Consider the following 27,029-nt stretch of genomic DNA (forward strand, 5'->3'; position numbering starts at 1 on the left):
AATGTAGAGTGAAGTATAGTTCTTTTTTTAGAAATTGAATAAATATGGAACTTTCATCATTTTAAACCCATCAAACAAGAGAAGGGAGAAAGGAACAAGCATTTATTAAGCACCTACTATGTGCTAGGCGCTGTACTAAGTGCTTTTACAAATACTTCTTTTGATCCTTAAGGTAACCTTGTGAGAGGATGACACTTACGATCTCCATTTTAAAGTTGAGGAAATCGAGGCAGTCAGGTTGAGTCATTTGCCCAAGGTGTCACAAGTAGTGTCTGCAGCTAGATTTGAAATGAGTAACTGTTTAATTATAGCACTGTCATTCTCCCAGAGCTTTAGAAAATCTTGTATATGTTATCACCTGCATTTGGTGAAATTTGATCTTTCTCTTTTTCAGTGAATGGTAGTGTCTAGAAAGGGTATGTCCCTTCAGGAGAGAGGTGCCAATGTCCAACCGGCCTAATAACAATCCAGGGGGGTCACTGCGACGTTCACAGAGGAACACTGCCGGGGCCCAACCACAAGACGACTCCATAGGAGGAAGGTATGTGTTTATCAAATGTTTGAAGTAGTTTTTGAGTATATCTGCAGAGTAGTGCTGAAAGCTATTTGTGAAGGCAAAAACTTGCATAATTTAGGTCTAAGTTTCATAGTGTTTTTTTTTTGCCACTCCAATTCCTTTGCTTCATTGTACAGATAAAACTGTTATTTAGAAATAATTGAGCTGTAGATAATTCTTCACCAGCTTAGATATTTAGTTTTTATATCTGAAATAAATATAGGAGAGAATTGTTTAATGCCCTAACTTAAAAAAATAAGTATCTTATATTTGTAGCTCTTGTCTTTTCCTTTGATATCAGATTCTCTTTCAGGCTTAAATATTTGATCAGTATTCAGCTTTGAAAAATGTTTGTCATTTGTGGATTGTTATTTATTTTTCATTCTTCTTAATTGTCATTTTAAACATATTCCATACCACTAGTTGTCTTTTTCCTTGGGAATGGCTCCAAATGAACATTCTTGATAATTAGGAACTACTTTTTCTGTTTGTTTGAGTTATTCCTTTATGGTAAGATTTACCTTTATTTAGATTTTGACGGTTTTTCAGTTTGAGCATTATGTGCAAATGAAATGCCAGAGGGGCTTGTCTACTATTCTAATAGGTCTGGTGGTCAAATGATAGATCCATCATTTCATGGGCTATAGGTTATATTCTTCAACAAGTTTCCATTAATACTTCACCTCCATTAATGGAAACTTGTTAAGTAAGGCCTTGCATTCTGTTTATCTGCAATAATCTGATCAAATCTTTATTTCTTAGCTATTTTCAGTTCAATGATTGTTTACGCCTCATTTTCTTAAATTAGAATTCACAATTTTAAGATTTGATGAATGAGGTCAGAGATGCTATCTTATTAGGGATACTGAGATCTAAGGAGATTGTGTGTGTGTGTGTGTGTGTGTGTGTGTGTGTGTGTGTGTGTGTGTGTGTGTGTGTGTGTGTGAGAGAGAGACAACTTAAAGAAAGAACTGAGGGTTCTTGTCTTTTTGGCTCATTGACACTGCTTTCCTACGTAGATTCTGGAGTATTTCTGAAGATAAATGTAAAAATGAACTTACGTAAAGTGAGAGAAAACTAGTTTATGATTGAATTTGTTCATTTGACCTGAAAAGTAAGAACACTACGCCCCCACTGACCTATCCCCAACTATGTCTAACACATTCTTTCTTTCTTGCAAGTACCAGTATTTTGTTGGTTGCGTAAGAATTCTTATTAGTGGCTAATTTGAGAAGAGAATTGCTGTATTTCCATTCTGAAGAACCAGGTTTCTGAACTCTCATAGCAACTAAAGAAGCAGCAGAGGATTTCTGAAAAAGAGGGAAATGTTGATTTGTGACCTGACCTTAATGGCAGTGGTGGTAATGAGAGGCAAACTCCCAGTGAGCAAAAAAGAATTTTTTTTTTAAAAGGAAGAGAGCAAAGCCACTTCAACAGAATCAACCACCACATTAACGGTGTAATATTGTGTATGATATTCCATTCCCATACCTCTGTACCTCTGCAAAGAAGAGTTGAGAGGTGCCTTTTCTCACTTTTTCCCCCAGGGCTAAACTTTGTCATTGTAACTACCCAATAACAAGTTTCTATTTTTGTTCTTCCCTTTTACGCTGTTGTCATCGTGTAATTAACTTACTCTAAAATTGACTTTTTAATTTTTTACTTTGTGTGTGGCCTTTTCCTTCTCTTTTACATGTTTGTTTCTGCCTGAATATTTTTGTGTTCCAAATCTGTCAGTATTTTTTTCACTTCATAGGTATCAATCATGTGGTCAATATTTTATCATCTACTAATAATGTTTTTTAATTGGACTCCAACAGCTCCAGTTTCTAACCTCTGTTTATTGCTAAGTTTTTCATTTATGGAATTTATCTTTTGAAGCAGTATAGAGTTTCTTGTTATTTCCATGTCCTGAGAGTAGTCAACAAGTTTCTCTCTTTCATCAGGCTCTATTGATTCATTTACTTTCATATTATAATATTTTTCAGGAGAGCTTTGTCTTTTCCTTGAGACAAATTCTTGATGATTTTAGAATCTTCTCTGTTGGTTTATCTGCATGTGCGCTGGGCCTTTATTTAGGCATTTTATTTTGGTGGCCCTCTATCCCCTTTCTTTCTCCACTCACTCTCAGTTGTCCCTCTGCCATTGCTCATAAGCAGATCTCTAAAACACCAGGCCCCTAGGCTGCCTCAGCTTTAGGTCCTTCCTAGAGTAACCTATAAGGGGACAGCACTGATTCCTCCATGATATTTTCATGAATATTCGCTTTATTTTGGTTCCTCTCTCTATTCCCTTTTCAGTTACCCAGTAGGGGCAGTTTTGGAAGCTCTTAGAGCAGCTTAGATCTGTGTGCTTTAGGACTGAACTTTCTAGGAAGCCTAGTATTGGCTTTTAGCCTGAGCATGGAGGGTGTTGAAGGCATGTTTTAAGTAATAAGGTTTTTCATTCTTACTTTATAAAGAATTTTGCCTTCTGTGATTTAGTTGTGATTACTCTGTATCTGGTGCATAATCCCTTTCGGGGTGGGAGGGTGTAGTTTAGGGAGCTGGACTGTTTTGGAGGGACTAATCTTCCATGTTGCCAATTATATGACTTATAAGCCATTCACTTTACTATCGGTTAATAAGTCTTCCTGAATTTCTTTGAATTCCTTTTCATTATTTCATATTACATTCATGTGTCCTAGACTATCAGAGGACAGGTTCTACTAATTCATCAAAAGATAATTACAGGTACAAGGAACCTCAATGTATGCATTGCCCACTTATTAAAATTGTGTAGTTCCTCTTTATCTAGTTTTTATATCACTTATTTTTCAATATTTACTTGATCACCCCCATATTACATACCCACTTCTTATTCCCATTCTTTCCTTTTACCAAAAGAAAATAATTAGTAAAATTTGTATCTGTGCAATACTCTCTATCTGTAGTACCCTAACTTGACTGAAAAAAGGAGACAGGCACATTCACTTTAGCAAAATTCTCTAATATGCATTATTTATGTATTTTATGCCAATTATCAGGCTGTACCATTTCCCATGGTTCAGAGTTTTTCTGCAAGAATAAAATTTTACTCAGGAACTAAGCTTTTAACTTCATAAATACAGCAGGAATTCTTAATCTGGGGTCCATGGACTTACTTTGAATAATTTGATTAACTATTTCTATATAATTTATTTCATTTGTAATCTTACACATTTTATTTTAGGAATTTAAAAACATCCCAAGAATAATGGGTTCACTAGAGTAGTACTCTCGTAAAATTTACTCTTTGCATAGTTTTATTTAACTTGACTGTTCTAAAAGAACAATTCCAATTAATGCTGGAAATTTTGGCATAGATTCTGAGGTGCCTAGTTTGAAAGGGTTAACATGTAATTGTTTAAGAAAAACAGAAGATGTCTCACTATTTTTTCTCACATTGTCATATTAAATGCCAAAAAGCAGTCTGAAGTTAATTGGTCTAGAATTATTCTTTTGGAAGAGTGTCTTAAAGTGGTTTATAAAGAAGAAATATTTGTTGTGCATAACTTGTGCTGTGGGGAAGTGAGTGAGGCAAAAGTTTCAGTTTTTTAAGGTGATATAGATAAATTCAGTTAAGCAAATATTGACTCTACAAAGCCCTGTGATATAGGCAGTGATGATGCAAAGAAGAAAAATGGTAATCCTTGTTTGAAGGAACTTACCAGTCAATTGGAAAATATATTTAGACATTCTCAAATATATCATACAGGGTTAAAAGGATAAAGAGAAAGGAGAGGACCAATACTGCATGCTTTGTGAAAACTTGAGGGAAAAGAACATACATCTGGGGAAAATCAAGTAAACCTTCATGGAAGAGATGGAACCTAAATTAAGCCTCGGTGCATGAAGGGAAAGTTATTTAAATGATACAGTGGTGGGAGGGAAAGTACTATTTCCATGGGGATTGAAGAGTAATAGGAAAAGATAAAGCATCAGTTAATCTAATTTGGTTGGAATATAGAGCGTATAAAAGGGAATAATGTACAGTATTAAAATCTGATTTGGACCTTCCACAATATCTCAGGAAAATGGTTATCCTTCACATAAAGGATGGTCTTCAAGGAAGTCTTCCTGTTGCATCCTAAGGTAGTCTATCCTACTTCCAATAGTTCTGATTGTTAGATAACAAAGGTAACAAAAATTTGATTTTGTTTCAATATAACATACTTTCAGTAGACACCCAAACCTACCCCTCTTCTCCCTGGTTTATCAGTAATAGAAAGTAGGAATTTTATCCTTTTAACTTTCATGGCATGGTGGTGCTGCTGCTACTGCTACTGTTACTACTGGTACTGGTTAGCATTTATATGGCACTTTGAAGGTTGCAAAGTACTTTACATGTATTCTCATTTGATTTCCACAAAAACCTTGGGAGGTAGAAGCTACTATTATCCTCATTTTAAAGATGAGGAAGCAGCCTCAGAAAGCTTTTCCTCAGGGTCACACAAGCTAGTAAGTCTCTTAGGTGGGATTTGAGTGTTGTATTTTACCAAATTTTGTCACCTCCATGTGAGCCTTATTACTTAAGTTGTTGTAGTCAATGTGTATTCAATTGGCTCTTTGTTTATTCTGCATCATCTCACATGAGTCTTCCCATGTTTATTTGAATTTTTCTTATCTGTCATTCTTTCCTTCACAGTTATGTTCCACTGCATTCATTTATCATTTAGCCCTTTTCTAATTGTCAGGCATGCTTTTTGTTGTCATAAACAGTGTTGCTATGAATGTTTTTCTACATTTGGGTTTTTCCTTCTGTCATAACTACCTTGAGAAATAGACTCACTTGGGGAATCTGTTGATCATAGGCTTTGAACATTTTAGGAACTTACATGATTGCAAATTGCTTTCCAGAATGGTTTGACCAGTTATGTTAGCAAAACAGGCCTATGTAAGATAGAATACAATATATGGAACACATTATTCAAACATGATTTGACATATGCCTCACATGTTGGGGCAGGTAAGTGGCACAGTGGGAAAAGTGCTAGGCTTGGAGGCAAAAGAAGATTTGAGTTCAAACTTGGCCTCAGACATTTACTAGCGGTGTGGTCCTAGGAAGGTTACTTACCCTCTTTGCCTCAGTTTCCTGAACTGTAAAATGGGGATAATAATAGCATCTGTCTCCCAGGGTTGTTGTGAGGATCAAATGAGATAATAATTGTAAAGTGCTTAGCCCAGTGCCTGGCACGTAGCAACTGCTTAATAAATGCTAGATATAATCATTATCATTATCAGGTGAGGATGTTCCACATGTTCATGAAAGTAGTGCTTGCCACCACCTGAGGGCTTAGGATTTTCTCTCTTGAATTAACCACTTTTCCCATTATCTTAGTTCTAAGGCATATACAGAAAACACCTTCAGAACTCTTTTCTTTGAGCATATAAACTAGCAGTAATAATGGGCTCAAGGTTATGAAGGGACTTAAGGTTATGAAATGTTAAAGGTTTGGTTTGGTTTGGTTTTTTTAGCATTAGCCCTGCTCTTTCAGATAGCTTCATACAGATTATTTTTGCATATATTTTTCTACCCTAATCTTTAGCTGATTGTACCTGGTTCTATTTTCCTTATTTTTCATTTTATTGAGGAAGGAAACATTATTTCGTCTTTTAGCTCTTGGTTCACCATTCATCCATAAAGCCAGTGTTTCTGGGAAATCATGTATACCTAGACTTTTGATAGTTTGTCTTTAGTCTTTTTGAGCTTGTTTAGAGGGTTTGGTCCTTAATCTGTGCTCTGTAGACCTGATTTGTGGCACAGTGGATAAGAGCACTGGGTTGTAGATATGAAAACATGAATTCAAATCCTGACTTATACACTTGTTATGTGATCCTGGGCAAGTCATTTAACTTCTTGCCTCTGTTTCCGTAATTGTAAAATGGGGATATTAACAGTGCCTCCTCAGCAGGATTGTTATGAGGATCAGATGAGATATTTATAAAGTGCTTAGCACAGTGCCTGGTTCATGGCAGATGTTACATATTTGTATATTGCTTATTCCCTGCCCTCCTCTCCTCTCCTCTCCCCTTTATTCAGTGGGTTCTTAAGGTTTTTTTCCTATTAAAGAGATCTGTAATAAAAATGACGGTAGATTAGAACATATCTCATTCTGGAAAATAGTATTTATCAAGTTGTTATAATTTTAAGAGCTGAAAGTATTTTCCCATCACAAAAATAACCCAACCCCAAACCCAGTATCTATAAAGATCCAAAAGAAATTAATGTTTCATTTTTCTCCAAAAAATTGCTTTTTAAAACATGCCCTTCCAGAGATATATTGAACCTGTAGTGGTTCGCTAAACAAGTTTACATGCCACTTCACGTAGAATGTTTAATGCATGTAGGGAAAAAGACCTCACAGGAACATATTAAAATGTGGGTAAAGGATAAATAGAAAATAATATTAAAGTAAGAAGTGACCTGTGCATCAGATAGATTAACCCTCCCACTTTACAGTTCAGAAATCTGCAGCCAAGAAATTGTTATTCCTAGTTATTACTGATTATATACAATTAGGTAAAGTGTTACCTCTTTTTAAAGAAAAAAATGGATGTGAACTGTGTATTTCCGGTTATTTTCATCTTACAATGCCTTGAAATCAGTCATCTCCCACTTTCTTGTGTTTTCCTTTATCTCCAACAAAGAGAAGTCCCTTTTTCTCAAGGCCAACCCCAGCTCCGTGTCCACTTGATCCCGTTCCCTTTCACCCCATCTGCTTGCGTTCTCATTTCATTTCCTTTTCTCTTAAATTTTCAGCCTTTCTGTCAACTAGTTCTTTCCCTTCTCCTTTCAGATAGGCCCAAGTTCTCTCCCATTCTTTGAAAACATTCTTTAACATGTTCCCTACAGCTATCTTCCTTATGTCTCTCACTTTCTCAGGCAAACTTCTTGAAAAACTCTGTCCTTTTATCAATTCACTCACACCTCAACCCCTTGCAGTCTGGTTTCTGAGTTTACTACTTAAATGAAACTTACTTCTATAAATTTACCAGTGACTTCTTAATTGCAAAATCTGACTGGCATTTCTCAATATTCATCCTTCTTGATCTGTCTGCTGCATTTAACACTGTTGACCATCATCCCCTCCTGGATTCTCTATCTGGTTTTTTATGGCATTGCTCTTGCCTACTTTTCCTCCTGCATGTCTTGCTGGTCTCCCTCAGTCTTCTTTGTTGCCTCATCATCAATATCATGTCCTCTAACTTGGGTGTACTGACTAGGTTCTGTCCCTAGCACTCTTTTCCCAATCAGCTTCCATGTGTTTAACTGTCATCTCTCAGCAGATTATTGCGTGCATGCGCTCTCCCTCAAATCTATTTATCTGTCCAGCCCCTTGAGTTTCAGGCCTACAGCACCACTTGCCAATTGAACATTTCATACTGGATGTTCCAATGGTTTCTTAACCTTCATATTTTGCCCTAAACCTTCCTTCCAAATATTGTATTTCAGTGTCAAAGGCCATCCATCTTTCCATTCTCCGAGCTTTGTAATCTTGACATGGTCAAGCTTACCACAGTGCCAGGCACATGGTACTTTATTGACTATTGAAATATCTGTGAATATATGTCAGTGAATCCTACTAACTAAATGTTTTAAGGTAGAGACGTCAAGCTCATGGGGGCAGTCCAAACCAGATTAAAATGTAATTGGAAAAGATTTAACAAAATAAAGTAAATAACAAAATAAAATTTGTCAAACAAAATAAGGTATAGTACAACATGGAAATTGTTAATTTATGGTTTTTAAAGATAATATGGCTATATAGCAATCCCTTTCTATTTGAGTTTGACACCATGTTGGAAAGTACTAGTATAAAGTACTTCTTTGTAGTGGGCTTGGTATTATATTTATTACATTCCTGATTCCTTGCTTCATATGGGAAACTGTGTGCAGGGAATCTGGTGTTTCTTGGGGTGATTATCTAGCTATTGCTGTTAAAGCCATTGGCCTACCCTTCTAACAGTGTTTCCTTTTATAGAGAATTGCACAGAGGCCTGAACCTTGGAGGATATTTTTAGCAGCTTTATAGTAGGGAATGGTTCTTGAGGCATGTGTGTAATTGAGGGTTAGCTACTCAGATTTGGGATGTGTAATTAATTTATACTCATCACTTTGTATTGCTTTGACTTTGTGAAGGAAATTCTGTGTATTCTACAGATTTTGGGAAAGGGTAATTACAAGAAACTTTGAAATAATAGTGTGTATTAAGGATACTTATTTGTAAGTACTGTTAGTGAAGCTTAAATTTTTTAGCCACACAAAGCTGTTATGTGGAAGTAGCCACCACTGTCCATGTTGTAACAATAGCCTGTGAACAAACCAAGTTTCATGATTTAGCTCTGTTACATATCTTACTGTATTTATAGGTGAGATTGTTGATAAGAGAGTGCTGACATTTGAAACTCTTTGGTAGGATCTGAGGTGGGAAATTGTCTACAGAGTTCTATATTGGATGGTGTTATTTATGAGACATGGCAAATAGATTTGCAGATTAGCCTGTGTTTATTACTTATTATTTACATTATTTATTTTTTTTGGTTAGGCAGTGGGGTTAAGTGACTTGCCCAGGGTCACACAGCTAGTAAGTATTATGTGTCTGAGGCCGAATTTGAACTCAGGTCCTCCTGAATCCAGGGCGGGTGCTCTATCCACTGCTCCACCTAGCTGCCCCATTATTTTTTCAATATCCTTATTTTACTAAGTAAAATAATAAAGATCTTTATTATTAAAGATGCTGCTTTCTAGGAGCTTGAAGTCTTAAATGTGTAATATGATTGTTTTTATTAGGTATTATTGGCCAGAAGGAAGAATGAGAGTAAAGATATGTCTGAGAGCAGTAATATAAAAACAGGGAGGTGTGAAAGAGGTCACTAACTGGAAGATAGAGGTAATGTACGGTGACAGGTAGATGGTGAACAGATAGACTAAGAGGAAATAAAAACATGCTTTTTAGTGCTCCATTGCAAGAAGGTCTTTCTCATTATATGTTGTTTCTCTTCCATGTGTGGAAGGAGAATACCAGTACTATTGAGAATTCTCTGTATCTGGGAGGCTGGGAAGGTATACTTTGTTTCTCACCTGCTCTAGATATTCACTGAATGAAAATGTGTGAAATATTTATATGTAGGTATACAAAATAATGCTAGAAGCAAGATGAACTTGAAATTATAATACAGAGAGTCAAATTTGAACTTCTAGGGATCACTGATAATTGGAAGACCCCAAGACCCGTAATTTGGAGGTGGCTCTTTTTACTTACACACACACACACACACACACACACACACACACACACGAATAAGGTGGGTATGAGAAAGAGGATAAGGTAGCAGTAGCATTGTATATTTATAAAAGATATATACTCTTACAACGAAAGCCGGCAAATAGATGGGATGAGCACGGTGATGAAGAGGATTTGGGTAGAGACCGGTGCAGTAAAAACAGGAGTACTATCATGTCATTAAAGTATGCCGTGTATCTAGAAAGGAAAAAAAAATTAAGTGTTATGAAAACAGTTCACAAGCCTGGCCCACAAAAAATGCATGGTTATCTCATTGATGAATGGCTTTAACTCTCTGGAAGGGTCTCTCTCTCTCCCCACTCTGGAGCAGCCAATACCTTTTCAACTTGCCTACCTTAATTGCAATTTTTTTTCTTCTAAAGGTTCAGGAATTGACAAGCAAGAATTTTTATTTAAGGTGTAATTTTCAGTAGTAAGGAGGAACTGGAAAAGTAGTGTCATTTGAAATTTGGTTGAAGAAAGTGTGAGGCTGTTGAGCCTGAAGAAGAGACAACTTGGGAAGGATTTGCATGATAACTGCCTTCAAGTATCTGAAGGACTGTTATAAGGAAGAAGTGTTAGACTTGTTCAGTTTCCTCCACAGGACAGAATTAGGAACAAAGAGTGAAAGCTTGAAAGAGGCAAATTAAAAGCAAACTTGGGGGCAGGCATGGGTGGATTGTGATGTACGTCATTGGAGGAACTCCCATGTCACCGAGAATGTAGATTTGCTGGTGTAGTTAGCAGTAAGGAAAAACACTTGGAGCTGGCCAGAAGTGGAATGGACTGCTTTAGGTGCTAGTGAATTATAACTCATTGGAAATCTTCAAACACAGAAGCTTGATCCCTTGTTGGGTATTGATAGAGAGGGATTTAAGAAGTTATGGGTTGGGCTGGTTATGATTGGAACTGAGGTCTTTTCCAACTCTGAAAGTCTGTGATTCTGTGAAATCCAAATTATTGCCAAGCCTTTTCATGGTTGTCCGTGATCTGGTCCTTATCCTTTTTATACTAATATTCTTCAAAATTAACGCAATAGTAGCTCAGTTAAGTAACTAACTTGATTGAATAGTGAATTATCCAGGTGAATTGAATTTTTTGGTTAATGGTAAGGAAGCAATTTGGAGGTGCAAGCAAGTCATCTTAACCTTGGATGTCACTAGTGCCAGAGAAATTAATTTAAAAAAAGGGGGGGGGAAGCAGCACTGAGCTTTTTTTTTTATTTATTGATAACTGTTTTGATACAATGATTACTTCCTCATAAGTGAGCCCCTCTCTTAGTTTCTTATTTTTAAAGCCGGTTAAACAGAACAAATGAGTGATTGTGGCTGTCGAGATATAACTTTCTGCTCTTAGAGTTTACCATTTCTTAACAGGAAGCGCTGACAACAAACAGTTATTCTTCATTGTTGATCAGCACCTTTTCTGTTTGAGCTGAATTCTGTTCATACTTATTTGTATTATTATGGTCACTGAGGTTATGATTCTTTTGCTTGTCCTTAGTTCATACATTTCCCTCATGTTTCTCTGAATTCTTTATATGACAAGTTCTTTGGAGCACAGCAGTATTCCTTTAAATTCACTTTCCACAGTTTGTTCATCACTGATCTTGTAATATATACTCAAATCAAGAAACATTAAGAGCCAGCTGAATGCCAGGCAGTGTGCTAGGTGCTAGAAGTACAAAGACAAAACCATACACTACTTGTCTTTAGAGAGCTTGCATTTCATTAGTCAGTCAATGAGCAATTATTAGACATTTACTAAGGGATACCAAAAAAGGGCACAAATATAGCCTCTGCCATTAAGAAGCTTTCCAAAAGGGGACAGCATAACATGTAAGTACTAGGTAAATAGTGAATAGTAAACTACTAGGTAAATAGTGAATAGAGGACAGAATAGATGGAAAGAACATTGAGAGGGGAAGACCTCCTGGAATAGGTGGGATTTGAGCTGAGACTTTTGAAGTAAGTTAGGGCCAAACTGAAGTCAGATGATGGGGTAGATCATTCCAGGTATGAGGAATGAAGGGTGACATGGTCATACTAACACTTTAGAAGAGCTGGTCACTTTGGTATCTGAGTGGAAAATAGATAGATGGGGAAACCCTTTAGTAAAAGGCTATTGCAGTAGTCTAGAGAAGATGTGATAAAGGGGTTAGATGGGTGAAAAATTAGCAGAGGTGTATAAGCAGTGGGAGAAAGTAGAGCATAATAGAAGCCTAGTTGGGAAGTGGGGTAGAGAGAAAAGGCAGGAGGATAGGAGAAGGAAGAAAGGGAGATTAACAGTATGGAAAGTTTTGGAGGATGAATGAGGAAAGGCTGTTGGATTTGGTAATGAGATCATTGGTAACTTTGTAGAAGACAATTTAATTTGAGTGATGGGATCATAAAGTAGATTACAGAAGATTTACAGAGGAGAGGAAGGAGAGGCACCTAATGTGGGTGGCTTTCTCAAGGAATTAGCTAGGAGAGGGAGGAAAGTATAAGTATTGTGTAAGACAATAGCTGATAAGAATGTTAAGATAACTTTGTAGGCAGCTGGGAAGCAGTCAGTGGATAGGGAGAGATTGAAGATGAGAAAAGGGAAAATAATAAGAGTAATTTACTAGAAAAGTTAGAATTATTGATTGATTAAGGGTGTCTGTAGAGGAGTTGGCTTTGTCAAGAAGGGGAACAAAGAATGAAGGAGGAAATAGTAGGGGAAGATGTCTGAATGATGAGAAGAGGGAGCTCTCAACACATCTCAAGTATTTTTTATGAGGCAAGGACAGACAACATGCCTCTGTATCTTTATGTGTGCACATGTTTTTGTGTGTCTGTGCATGTGTAGAATGTGTTCATAGTGTCACAGATCTAGAGTTGGAAGGTACCTTATGCCATCTAGTCCTATACCTTCATTTTACACATAAGAAAATTGAGGCCCAAGGAAGTGAAGTGGTTTGCCCAGGTAGCAGGAGTCATAGGCAAGATTTGAACTGACTCCAGAGCCAGCTGCTTTTCCAGTATATACTCTACCTCCAACATATGCAAAATAAATATAAGGGAATTTGGGGAGGGAGGGAGGGAGCAACTAACAGTTGGGGTATGAGAAAAGGATTCATGGGGGCAGCTAGGTGGTGTAGTGAATAGAGCATTGGCCCTGGATTCAGGAGGACCTGAGTTCAAATTCAGCCTCAGACACATAATACTCACTAGCTGTGTGACCCTGGACAAGTCACTTAACCCCATTGCCTAGACCAAAAAAGAAAAAAAAAAAGAGAAAAGGATTTATGCAGAAGGTTGTGCCTTAGCTGAATCTTCAAGGAAATGAGGGATTCAAAGAGACAGAGACAAGGGAGGGCATTTCTGGCATTGAGGACAGCTGTTGCAAAGGCCCAGATGTGGGAAATGAAGGAACAGCAAGAACGTTAGTTATTCTGTATGCAAAGAAGAATAACAGTAGTTTACATTCAGCTGGGGAAGGGCCTTAAATATCAGATGAAGGAGATAATGTTTGATTCTAGAGATAATAGGGAGCCTCTAGAGTTACTTCTGGAGGAGTAAGGGAGAGAAGTGAACACTTTGGCAGCTGTGATAAATTGGAGTAAAGTGTGACTTGAGGCCAAGGAGACCAATCATAAGGTTACTGTGAGGGTCCAGATGAGAGATGATGAGGTCCTAAACTATGGTGGTAGCCATGTAAGTTAAGAGAGAAAGGAAAGAAGTAAGGTAGAAATGACAAGATCAGACGATTGAATGGATACATGCAACAACAGAATAAGGAGTCAAGGTTACTAACAAAGTTGCACACTTGGGATTCTGGAAGATTAGTGATACACTCAAGCGAATGGGAGATTTGGATATAACCCATTTGAAACCTCTTTTCCCAGATAATTTGAAAATATTTCCAGAATAGTTAGACCTATTCATTCCTACACTGGTAGTTTATTAATATACCTATTTTTCCCACAGGCCATCTAACATTGAACATTTACATGTTTTATCATATTTGCTCAGTTGATGGGTCTGTCATGATATCTCAGAATTGTTTTAATCTGTTTCCATTAGCAGTTTGGACCATTGTTTATTGGTGCTGCTTATTAGTATACCTTTGTTTTTCTTTTGAAAACTTTCTTTGTTTTCTCTTGGGTAATAAGTTTGAGTCTTAAAATTTTTTGATTTACTGTATTTTGTGGGGTGTCAAACTTATTTTTTTTAAAGCAGGGATCCTAGGATGTTTAATGCACATTTTAGTTTACAGCTTTGCTTATGGTAGCTGAATTAATTTCGTTCATGCAAAAGCCTTTTCATTTTACATAAGCAAGATTTCCTTTTATGTCTTATCTGCTTATGATTTTCTCTAATCATTTTTGCAGAAGATGCTATTCTATTTTCTTCTGCTTAAAAAAAAATAAGGATTTTTATGTTTAGACTATCCATTTGGAATTTAGCATATTTCTACCATGGTAAGATACTGATCAAAACCAATTTTTTTACCCCAACTGTTCTCTAATTTTTGCAGTATTTTTTGACAAATAATGAGGACCTCTCTAGTTTATTGTTTATCACCTGGTTGTTTAAAGTTCTTATCTGTTACACGTATATATTTTTCACATATATACTTTTCAGTTTTTTTAAACTAATACCAAATAATTTTTATGATTATTGTTTTATTGTGTTATTCACAATATAAGTAATGGTAGGCTTCTTTCATTCCTCCCCCACTCTCCTTTATATTTTCCTTTAATTTCAGAGTTTTTGTATCCATATGAGTTTTGTTACTTTATCTTATTGCATAAAGTATCCCCATCTCATCTATCGATTAGGCACATAATTTTTATTATATTGATGTGTCCTAGTCATGAACATCTATTACATATCCAATTATTTAGGTCTTCCTTTATTTTGATAAATAGCCAACTGTATAAATAACTTCTAACAGGTAACTTAAGATTTAATGCTTTTTGTGGTTACTTTAAATGTAATTTTTCTTTTGATCATTTCTTCCTCACTTTTAATGTATAGAAATGGTAATTTTAGTGCATAATTTTGTATTCTGTTCTTCTGCCGAAGCTGTTAATCCTCTCAACTCATTTCTTTGTTAATTCTCAGCAGTTTCCAAGGAAGCCTTGTGCATACACAGAAATAATTTTGCCTCCATTTTTCTGGTTTTTCTTGTCTTACTGTAAAAGCAACATGACAGAATGAATAGAGTGCTAGTTTTAGAGCCTGGGTTTACTCTCCTGATATTGACATTAGGCAAGTTACTTAATCTCTCAGTTTCCTCTCCATCACCATCCCCTCCCAGAGATATTTAAGGTGAAGGGCAGAGGATAGGTGCCAATCTACTTTAATAGGGGGAAGTTTTCTCCTCCCCTCACCTCTTCCCCTCTCCCCTACCTCCCTTTCTCTCCCCTCCTCTCTCACCTCTTTCCCTTCCCCTCTCCCCTTTCCTCTCCTTTTTCCTCTCCTCCTGTTTTTTCTTTCTTTCCTTTTTCAGTCAGTGAAAATTTGCTTTTTCGCTTACACCTTGTGAGGCCTGCAGTGGCTGGGGTGGGTGGGGTCCACACACAAAAAGAAAGAAAAGCAAAACTCTTCACAAACAAGAAAAAAATCCTTAATTGGTCATGTTTTATAAAGTCCATCTAAACTCACCTTTCTGTCTGGAGGTGTGTAGTCTGTTTTATCATGAGTCCTATGGAGTTGTGGTTATTCATTGTGTTATCCAAACTCCTAAGGTGTTTTTCTTCGACAGTTATTGATTTGTAAATTTTGTTTTCTTTGCCAGTGAAATCACAGGTCGACCGACCCATCCAGGTTTTTAGCAATTGCTAAAGGAGCATTTCTGAAACTCTCATGAAATCACAGTGGACAGAGTATTCTTGTTTTACTCTTGAAATAACTGGGAAACCTTCCTCTCGTTGTGTGTGTGTGTGTGTGTGTGTGTGTGTGTGTGTGTGTTTAGAAATAATGCCTTTACACATCCAGTAGTTTTTTTTTTTAAAGACATTGGGGGTTAAGTGACTTGCCCAGGGTCACACAGCTAGTAAGTGTCAAGTGTTTGGTCTGACGCCACATTTGAACCCGGGTCCTCCTGACTTCAGGGTCAGTGCTCTATCCACTGCACCACCTAGCTGCCCCAATGCAGTACTTTTTAAAAGCAATAAACCAGAATCCTGCAAGTTAATTATTTTTTCCCTTTCACCCAATTTAAACTGATGTCTCCAGAGCTACTGGTAATCTCTTCTTAATCTTCAAGTTTACTGGCCTTTTCTCAAATGTAATCCGTTTGTATCTTTCTGTAATATTTGATGTTGTTGACCCTCTCTTTCTTGTCTGAATTTGAGTTTCACTATTCTCTGTGCCATTGCTTATATTCTCTTTGGCCTGGAATTCCTTCACTCTCATGCTTTCTCTGTATATTGAATCACTTCCCATCCAACTGCCCAGGTCAAATGTCACGTACATATTGAATCTCCCTCAAATACCTTAATCTCCCAATTCCTTAACTTACTACATTCCCAGGACCTACTCTTCCACTTCACCAGAGCTACACATAACGAACACATGCTTCATCCTGCCATCACCCAAAAGTGTTCCATGTCTATATTTGTTAACTCTGAAGTTCCTTTATCTGGTCATTATTCATCTTCTCCTTCTGCCTAACAGCACTGAATCTTGTTTTTTGCCCATTCCATGACCTCCAGTCTCTTGACATCTCAGTTTTTTCCCATGTTATCACCTCTGCACTAGCATTATACTTTTCGTTTTATATATACATATATATAAATAAATAAAATATGTATGTTCCATTATACTCTGTATTCATGCCTACTCAAGTTCTGAAAATTATGAAACTATACTGAGTCTGATACAAGTTTGTTATATGTTCTCAGTTCGCCCTCATTGCTGCAAGGCAATCTTTTTATACCTCCCTAATTGATATACTATCCCACTCATCTAAATGATTTTTCAAGACTTTTTATTCTTCCTCAGACTGCCCATAGCTCACCCTTTCCTCATTTCATTAAAAAAATCTGGCTTATTTGCAGAGAGCTTCCCCTTCTCCCCTCTTCCTTATCTTGCATTACTCAGATGGCTTCTGACACTCTCTCACTTCACCCAGTCTCAGATAAAGAGGTGACATTTCTTCCTGTCAAGGCAGACCCCACATTACATGCCATCTTCTCTAGCAGATTGCCCCCTTTATTAAAACTAATCTTTTATCTCTGGGGCGACTCGGTTGCATAGTGGATAGAATACTGGACCTGGAGTCAGGAGGACTTGAATTCAGTCCAACCTCCAACACTTATTAACTGTGTGACCCCTTATTTGACTCAGTTTCCTCATCTGAAAAATGGGATAATAATAGCACCAGGGTTGTTGCGAGCATCAGAAGAGAAAATTGAAAAATGCTTAGTGCAGTGCGTAGCACATAATTATAATAGTTGCTGTTATTATTGTTTCCTGCTTACTACCTACGACTTTCTTCCCATCTTCAAAAAGCTCTCACATCGGGGCAGCAAGGTGGCACATTGGATGAGCACTGGCCCTGAAGTCAGGAGGACCTGAGTTCAAATGCGGCCTCAGACCAAACACTTGACACTTACTAGCTGTGTGACCCTGGGCAAGCCACTTAACCCCAATTGCCTAAGGTGTGTGTGGGGGGAAGCTCTCACATCTTTCCCTACTAGCTATTGTCTCGTATCTCCTCTGTTTTGTGGCTAAAATCCTTGGAAGATCCTCTACAATATGTATTTCCACTTCCCCTTTCACTTCCCTCTTAACTCTTTGCAGTTTTCTGTCCTCATCATTCAACCAAAATTATACTCTACAAAGTTAGTAATGATCTCTTAATTACCAAATATAATGGCCTTTTGTCTTTCCTCTTTCTCCTTGAGTTTTCTGTACCACTCTTCTCCTTCGTACCCTTGTTAGGGGTTTTTTGTTTGTTTGTTTTTGTTTTTTAGGGTTAGGCAGTAGGGTTAAATAACTTGCCCAGGGTCACATAGCTAGTGAGTGTTAATGTGTGTTGAGGCCAGTTATGAACTCAAGTCCTCCTGACTCCAGGGCTGGTGTTCTATCTACTGCGCCACCTAGCTGCCCCTCTTTTTAGGTTTTTATTACACCTCTACACCTCTCTTTCTTGCTTCTGCTCTTACCTGTGTGACCACTGTCTCCTCTTCTGGATCTTCATCCATGTCACACTTTCTGTGATGTGACATTATACTCAGGGCTACAGTATCCTTCTGGTCACCTAGGTTCCCAACTCACTGGCTGTCCTCTATGCCTGGAACACTCTCCCACATCATCTCTATCTCTTGTGGTGTCCTTTTTTCAGTTAAAGATCATAGTTGGAAAAAAACAACAACAAATGAATAAGGTCGTAGTTGGATGTTTGGATAAATAAGCATTGTCATGTTGCCGTCACTCTTCCCACGTCCTCATTCTCCTCCATTCAGTTTAGGCCTCTCTTCCTTCTCCCCCCCCCCTTTTTTTTTTTTAAAGATTCTTTGAGATTCTTCTGTCACTCGAAGAGATCCTTTGGCTTTTCTTTGATTACCTCCTCTAAAGGGATCTCACTGTCCCTGAAGGGGGGAAAACATAAAAAAGTTCACTTAACAATAACTTTGAATTGGATGCCAAATTTCAGTGTGATTGATTTTTAAAAAAAAAAAAATTTTTTTTTGGTGTGATTGATTTTTGACCTTTAAGGGCAAAAGACAGACATGGGTGTAGTGTTTTCTCTTCCTTGTCTGCATCTTCTGGGGCCAGCACTAGATATTGATTGAAGAAAGTGGTTCCAAAAATTTACATATAATGTTAGAACTTCTTAATATAATGTTAAAACTGAAAGGGATCTCAGATTATGTTGGTCAGGTCCTTAATTTTAGAAATGAAAAAATGAGTTCAAGAGACTGAAGTCAGTTTGCTTAGTGTTACATGTGTTAGGCCGTGAGCCTAGAATCAAACTTTCCTTTCTTGATGTATGTGAAGGTAGTGGTTTTCAGTACACTAAGTATGTTTTAACACAACCTCTATGAGTTTCAAGCCTCACTAGCTATTGCCTGGGCTTTTATTAATGTAGTGAATGATAATGCATCATCCTGTTAAAATGAAGTTGGAATAAAGCTAGAGTAGCTAATGAATTTAGTACATTATTTTTAGGTTTATATATTACATACATAGAAATATACATTTTTGTTATAAACAAATCAAATACAGACTTGAAAATAAATAAGAATTTTCAAGGGATTGTATTTTACATGTTTGCCTTAGAGAATAAACACTTGTTTGGTATTGATTCATGAACTATTCCCTTGTTTTAGTAACTTTTTTTTTTTAATGTTAAAGTGTGATCTCTTCCCTTTTGGATGAAGAGAGAAAAATTATGTATATAATATCTTTAAAGTATAAATGGATTGGTTCCTTTTAATGTTTTATATTCCATTTCATCTTCCTTTCCTAAACATTCTATTTCTTCCTTGTACCCATTTAACAGAAATCATTAAAAATACACAATTGCTGGTTTTGTCCCACAGCTTCTAACTAACCCCTTCACAGTTTTTCTGCTCCCTTCCCCTACTCTCTTCTACCTGTTTTCAGCCTAGTCCCAAGCAAGGACTGAGTGGAGAAAGGAATTGAGTGAGGTATAGAGGTAAGCTTGTGTATCCTAAATGGGGTTTGGAAGTGTGATGCCAGCCAGGTATGTGCTTTTTCTTGGTGGGGCATGACTTATTTGCAGAATATGAATGCTGGTGTCAGTATGTACCAGTATTCCTGTAATGGAGAAGTGGAAATACATTTACAGCATTAACATTTTGTACAGTAATAACTTGTCCTTATGACCTACCTACTCTTCTACATATGCACTGGTATCAAAATATCCTTATTTCTAGTCTGGGGATCCAGGTACATTTTGGATAGAATGAATGGATTCTTAAATTTGGTTTTCATTTCATTCCAAAATAGTAGTGTATTTGTCAGGGTTATCATTGCAAAGTGAGGATAGTTTGTTGCTATATAAGCCTTTCTTGAACTGAGACACAAATATTGCTTTTCCTGAGCTTTTGTAGTGAGTGAAAGAAGTATGCCTGAGATGTGGGTGTAAAATCAAACATGTTCAATAAGTTTGGCTCTACTACTTTTAGGAGAATTTTTTAAGAAATAAAGACTTTTTATTTCTCTGATTTGAAAGGTTTCTCCATTTTCTAATCTGAAAAGGGTTCAGAAGACAAGATCATTTTTGGTTTTAAAACACAACAGAAATACCTTGGATTCAATGGACAAAATCTTTCAGAATGCATTTATTGTCCCTACTTGCTGCATAGCAATGATGTCTTTTGCACTCTGCTGTTGAGACTAGCATAGGGTGAAACTTCCTTTTCTTAAATGACTAAACTCCTTTGTCTGGCACCTAAGGCATTGATTTTACCTTGTACTGAAATTTACTCACTAGCCTGAAGGGATGGTTTTAGTGGTAAAATTGAAAATCGAGCATTTATGCCATTGTGTTTTGTTTTTAAAGTTAAATTGTGAATTTTATTGCAATTTTTGATGAAATGATAAATTATAAAATGAGATTTTAATCTGTGTAAAATCCCTTTCACCTCTTGGGTGGGCAGATAGTTCAGTAATCTGTATTTTTAACTATTCATGCTTTGTGTCATAGATGTAAACTCATTGGAATTTTGAACTTTAAGTCAATTGTCACATTCAGTCCAAGTAATCAAAGTCTTGTGATTTACATTTTGAGAATGCATCATTCTGTTGGATAACATCTACTGTGTTGCCTCTCTTTCTTCTTCCAGATAAAGTGCCTAATTCTATTTTATATATTAAACACTGGAAATGAGACAGCCAACATTTTGCCAGACTCCCCCCCCCCCCCCCCCCCCCCCCCCCCCCCCCCCCGGATATGCAAAGTAATCGTTAAGGACAGAATAGATGGATTAAGTAATTCTCTTAGCAGTCCATATTCTCCACCCACCCCACCCCCAGGGAAAAATTACAATGACCTTTTAAATTTATTAATCATCATTCGGTATTTTTTATTGCATAACTATTCACACCGCAGTTGACATGGGATGAACTTTGGTTTTTAATGAATTGCACAGGTGTTAGGGAACCGGAAAGAAACCTATATCAAATAATGAGAAAATAGCTAGGGGAAAAAAAGGTTGGGGGTGGGTGGAAAATTAATTCAGATGTAAAGGTTAGGTATATTACTCTAGTTGGAGGAGGAGACTGGTTAAAAGTTTGTGGAGTAGGTGACCCTAGCCAGTTTGGGTACTGTAAATTTCCCATTTTGTCTTTTGATCTTCTTTTTGGTATTATTACTGGATTAGCATTTTAAATTTTATTTTTTAAAGAAATTTGCATTCTTAGTGATTAAAAAAATAATTATACCAGACAGGGAAAGCAATTTTATCAAGGAAGTCAAAAAGATTGTATTGTAAGTAATGTTAGGACTGCATATATAGACTGTCATATTTTCTTAAGTATGTTAGGAGGTAATGCCTTGTGTGTTGATGGATGCTTAAATTCATTTGCTTGGTATGCAAAAATGTACAGTGCTATAGTTGAGAAATCTGGAATCAGATTTAAGGTGTAAAATATTAAAGTACAAAAAGCAATGATATTTCTGTCCAAGGAGGGAGCATTCAGAAACTTTAAACACATAATCAGTGAAGGATGTAGACTTTGGAAGATTCAAGTTGTTTTTATGACTAGTTTTGAGTGTCTCTTCAAATTTCAGTGGAAAAACTTTTAAAAAATTGGAAGGGGTGGAAAAAACTATTATTCTTTCTGAAGAGTTCTTGGAGCCAGGCCACTAATATGGTCGTTTTTGGACATGCCTTATACATGCAGTTTGTTGGACTAGTGCTTGTTTTTTAAACTGTTTAGTTTTTGGTAAGTTGGGAGATATTCCATATTTTTAAAAGCCATCAAATAACTTTGTTCTTAATGAAACACTTCTTGATTACAGGGAAGTATTTAAGTGTGTGGTCAAAGGCATCATTCTCTGTCTCTCTCTCTCTGTCTCTGCCTTCTCCCCTTCCCTTACCCCATCCTTCCTTGTACCTATCCCCATCTCTTACACCTCTGTCTCGCCTTGGGGAACTGTGTTATTGTTATGGGGTAAAGTAGCTTCTTCATCACTACATTATCTGGTCAAATTGAATGGTTTTACTGACTATCATTTGAAAGCATATTCCTTTTTATTGCTCAGTACAAAATGGAGCTAGCGGACAGTTCTTGCCCCATTTTCCCCACCATGCCTTTCACAGGCATTTAATTTACAATAAAGGTTTTCTGCTTCATTGATGCGTGTTCTGAACCATTTCATGATAGTGTCACTTGTAACTACCTCTCTGGACTCTCTTTGGTTTTTGCATCAGGGTGCTTTTTTTTTTTTAAAGTTCTGAAGAAAAGTTCTCAATGAATATTACTTTCATACTGACACTGGACTTTTTGGGGCAGTTAATCCATCATGATCTGCATCATGCTCCAAAATTTGTTTAAGATCTCAGTTTGGAACTGTAGCTCCTGCCTCTACTTGGTATATGAGCATGAGTTGCATTGTATGAGCCTGTAGAAAAGTATCATTTAAAAAATAATGAGAAAACTTCACAGCAAGTGTCTTTTAAAGGCCCTCATGACTTTGTTGTCTTTGAATACAACTATGTTCGTAAAAATCACACATTTATACTTAATGCTTTGAAATCTGTATAGTTTTAAGCAGTCACAATAGTGCCACGTAAAAGTCAATTGCAGAAGAAACGTAGAAGAAAATTCTGTAAGAAGAAAGCTTAACTACTTCTCAGTGATTATGATTGTTTAGTTTTAAGATGCAATTTGGTGTTCTAGTATTATTTTATAGAGTTCACAACTTAATAATTTTTGGTAATGTGTTTACAGAAAGGCAAAACCAAAATAAAGTATTGTGGGCCTTCATTCCTGTTTTATGTTAAACATACTTTACCCAAAGGATTGTGTTTGCATCTCATTTTCCTGATAGCTTTCTGTTTTGGTTTTCTGCTGACAGGTCACATTTAGGGCAGGCAAAACATAAGGCATATAGCCCTCCTGAGAGTAGAAAATCTATTTCTAAGGCACCCAAAGTGCAGTCTAATACTACTTCTGAACAGTCAAGGGGACACATTTCTAAAAGGTAAATCTTCACATTGCTTATATATTTCCAAGGCATAATTATTTGCACTTGAGAATTGCATATCATTTAAGGTCATCAAATTACTTTAAAGTTTATGTATTGAATGTTTTGCTATCAGTGGAGAAGTGTAACTTTTAGAATTGAAGTTTTTCATCTCTTCATTGATACTCAGTGAATATTGGACAATCAATAGAAATGTACAATTTCTCTTAGTATGATTTTGAGATTCTCTTTTTGCTTAACAAATTGTCATGTAACTAAACACCATTAAACTTGCAATTTATTTCAATTGTGTTTGAAACAGCTGTGCTCATAATTTTATGTGACTCTTCCCCTCCACTTAAGATTTAATTGGTAGCAGAGGTAAGTCTTCTGGAAAGCAACTATTAGTAGTTACAAAGTCCTGGAGAATCCTTTACTTTTTTGTTACCATTCTCAGTATTGACATTGCTCATCTATACTTTATTTTAAAAAGTAGTGAATATAGATACCATTGTCTTGATTGTCTCATTTTCTCTAATTTATTTCCCTTGTAATAAATTCTTACATTTGTATTGTCAGTTTTTGATAAGGAACATTATTTAAGAGTGCCTTTTGGGCTAAAAAATTCTTTATTGGATCTATCCTAATCAAAATTTTTATAGTACTAAGTTTTGCGGTACAGCTTGAGCATGAAAAACACATTGTGTATAAAACAGACACTCAGTTTCGTTTGGGTCCAGTGGTAAAGCTCTTGTGTTCCGTATGGGACTTTTTGGAAAGCGTGGGCTCTGAGACAGAACAGAAGCTTTTGATTTTCAGAGTTCTGAGACGTTCTGTGGATCCACAGGAGGAGGCACATAGTAACTTTGTCATCTTCTCTTTTCATAGAAGCTGCAGCTCATCGTCTGCTGTCATAGTTCCACAATCAGAAGATCCAGACAGAGCCAATACTTCAGAAAAGCAAAAAACGGGGCAAGCGCCTAAGAAAGACAGTTCTCGAGGAGTGAAACGCAGTGCCAGTCCAGATTACAACAGGACCAATTCTCCAAGCTCTGCTAAGAAACCCAAAGCCCTCCAACACACTGAACCTTCTTCAGAAACCAACAGACCCCATTCTAAATCAAAGAAGAGGCATTTAGAGCAAGAACAGCCACTGAAATCTGCACCATTGCCATCCACAAGCAAGGCACACACCAGAAAGGGTGGAGCTGCCGGCAGTTCACGCAGTCAGAAGAGGAAAAGGACAGAAAGTTCTTCTTGTATAAAGAGTGGTTCAGTGTCTGAATCAACTGGTGCTGAAGAGCGATCAGCAAAACCCACCAAGCTGGCTTCAAAATCGGCCACCTCAGCCAAAGCTGGGTGTAGCACCATCACCGATTCCTCTTCTTCTGCTTCGACATCTTCCTCGTCTTCTGCAGTTGCCTCTGCTTCCTCCACTGTACCACAGGGGGCCAGAGTGAAACAAGGAAAAGACCAAAACAAGGCTAGGCGTTCCCGGTCAGCATCTAGTCCCAGTCCCCGAAGAAGTAGCCGGGAAAAGGAGCAGAGTAAAACTAGCGGCTCTTCTAAGTTTGATTGGGCTGCTCGTTTTAGTCCTAAAGTGAGCCTGCCTAAAACAAAACTGTCTCTACCAGGGTCTTCTAAGTCAGAGACATCAAAACCTGGACCTTCAGGATTACAAGCTAAATTAGCAAGTAAGTTGAGAAACTTGGTTTTTGCATTTTGTAGGAATTAAAAAAAGGTGGGATCTTTAACACAGTCTACTGCAATAGTAGATTTTTTCATTTGGAGGTTGTGGCTTTAGATTTATTTTGATTATTTAGGCAAATGTATACCCATTTTCTTCCTGAATAGGTTAATCTGATTTTTAAGGCCCACAAGATAAAAAAAATTAGTTACATAATGTACCAAATAATTCATTTTTTAAGAAATGGATCAAGGAACCTGGTTCAATTTATTATATCACAGTCTAGTAAGTTTCTTGATTTTCTTTATTTCTACTGCCCCAAATAATATTTTATCTATTTAATTGCATTTGCTAAGTGCCCAAAACATGAAGATCCTTGAACCTGATTTATAGATTTGCATAGCTGTTTGTAAAAGCTAAGTTGTTTCCCTTGGAGCAAGTAAATAGGGTTTAGGTTGGGAGGTGAGCTTTATTTCTAAACAATTTAACTATTGTCAATAAGTGAGAATAATAATAAAACAATTAGAATTAAATGGAAGAGTGTTACAGAAGGACTATTTTGTTTTTTCTAAAGTCCTTCAACTTTGGAACTTTTGGGGTGATTTGGCAGGGTGAAGGTGGCATGCTGGCATCTTTTGCTATTGTGAATGTGCCTGTTCTGTTCCGGCTCTTTATTTGGAAGAGACACACAAGGGTGGCTAAAATGGAACATCAGAAACACTTCTTAGTGCCATCTTCCCGGCTCTTTAGTCACCCTTTTCTCTCATTGAAGACAATTCCGCTCCTAGAAGGGCTAGTTTAAAAACAAAACAAAACAAAATTCCATAGTGTTCTATTTTCACATTATTGTAAGTGGGAAACAAGTTTTATCCACTAACATTACCGAAGGTTTTGTGGTAAGAGATGTACTGGTCAAGAGCTCTGTCTTTTCTTTAGCATTTAAGGGGAAAAAACTACTTATTTTCCCCTGGTGGTCTTCTTGCCGTGCTAGTATTAAGTTCAGCGAAGACAGAGGTTATTCTTTTTGGTAGGAACGTTTTTGAGATCTATCAGTGGTTGCTGATGGATAGTTGGAGTAACTAATTTAGTGTTCTTTTTCTTTTTGTTCACTTTTACAGCATGCAGTGCCTCTCATTTACTTGACTGTTTCTTATTATTTAGGGAGATAGCAGTTGGGCATTAAATTAGGAGATTTAAGTATAAGATGCTCCAGTGTCCTTTGCCTCGCCCTTTTATGAAGAAAACCCTAGATTGTTGAAGGTTATGTCATCAGAGCACAAGTTTTGGCAGGACCTACCAAAATGGAAGGGCTTCAAGTGCAGGCCCAGCATTGGATTAGATACCCAACCGGAGAAGGGCCCACCTAGCTAAGTTTGGAAAATTTTAGCCACCAGAATGTGGGCTTTCAGGGAATGAAGGTTTTTGGCCACCACAAAATTCCTACAGACTGTCTACTAAGGAGGAAAGGTGTTTCGCTCTGCCCCTGTGGAAACAAGCAGCTATGTAGATGTCATTTCTCTCTTCAGTTGAAGAACTTCCTATCTTTACAATTTGTTTCTTGAAGTCCTGAAATTAAGTAACATCTAGTTTTATCCTGTTCAAATAATAGGTGATGTAGTTAGCTGGTTGGACCTGTATGTTTAAAAAAAAAAAAAAAGAAAACAAAAAGAAAACAAAAAACTAGTAATAGGATACAGTATTCTTTTTACATTACCAGCAGCCTGTTTGTCCTGGAAATGTTATCCTGGCAGTGAGGCATTGGTTTTACCTGTCAACTTTGCTCTAACCACCCACTCCATTCTCCAGATAGGTCTCTTCTTCTTAGAACAAATCTAGATTCCCTTTTTAGTGCAGAGGTATTTAGGATCTCCATAGCTGTGTGGACTGGATGTACCTTTTAGCACCATGACAGTTAAACTAGACCTCCTGTCCTATCCTGTCTTGTCCCATCCCAGCCCACCTAGATATATATATATTTTTTAAGGTCCAAGCATGAAGCAATTCTATTGTGTCACTCTCCTCAGGAATTCAAGAGATAGGGAATTTCTGCATCTTCTTCCTGTACACAGAGGAGTTGGCAGATAAGGATCATGCCTTGATTGGCCAGTAGAATCTTCTGAACTGCAGGAGTCTCGTAGTCAGGCGTTCTGATGTGACCACTGTGTTGGGTAATAGCAACACCATGGTTGATAACATAGCAAGTAGTTTTTGATGATGAAACAAATGTTCTGACCTGTTATATTCATTCATAGTTTATCCATCCCAAGTAAATGGGAATTATTAAACACATATAATTTCACTTTTGTATGGCTTGGTAATTGGACGATTTTAAAGAGCTACACACT

The 27,029-nt window shown here is 37.0% G+C and overlaps 1 protein-coding gene across 13 annotated transcripts in view; it reads left to right on the plus strand.

Annotated features, from left to right (window-relative positions):
- Positions 1-27,029, plus strand: part of TRIP12 (thyroid hormone receptor interactor 12) — a 181,013-nt gene that overhangs the window by 76,854 nt on the left and 77,130 nt on the right. For 10 of the 13 annotated variants that reach the window (XM_020970927.2, XM_020970926.2, XM_020970931.2 and 7 more), the window contains 3 exons: positions 395-541; positions 22,890-23,015; positions 23,886-24,691. In XM_020970927.2, the coding sequence (XP_020826586.1) occupies positions 444-541; positions 22,890-23,015; positions 23,886-24,691 (1,030 nt within the window). In that variant the 5' untranslated portion in view covers positions 395-443. The remainder of the gene's footprint in view (positions 1-394; positions 542-22,889; positions 23,016-23,885; positions 24,692-27,029) is intronic. The other 3 variants (XM_020970934.2, XM_020970935.2, XM_020970936.2) reach the window with 1 other exon arrangement.

This window comes from Phascolarctos cinereus, unplaced genomic scaffold (genome assembly GCF_003287225.1).
Source record: "Phascolarctos cinereus isolate Bilbo 61053 unplaced genomic scaffold, phaCin_HiC Scaffold_7;HRSCAF=346, whole genome shotgun sequence".
NCBI lineage: Eukaryota > Metazoa > Chordata > Mammalia > Diprotodontia > Phascolarctidae > Phascolarctos > Phascolarctos cinereus.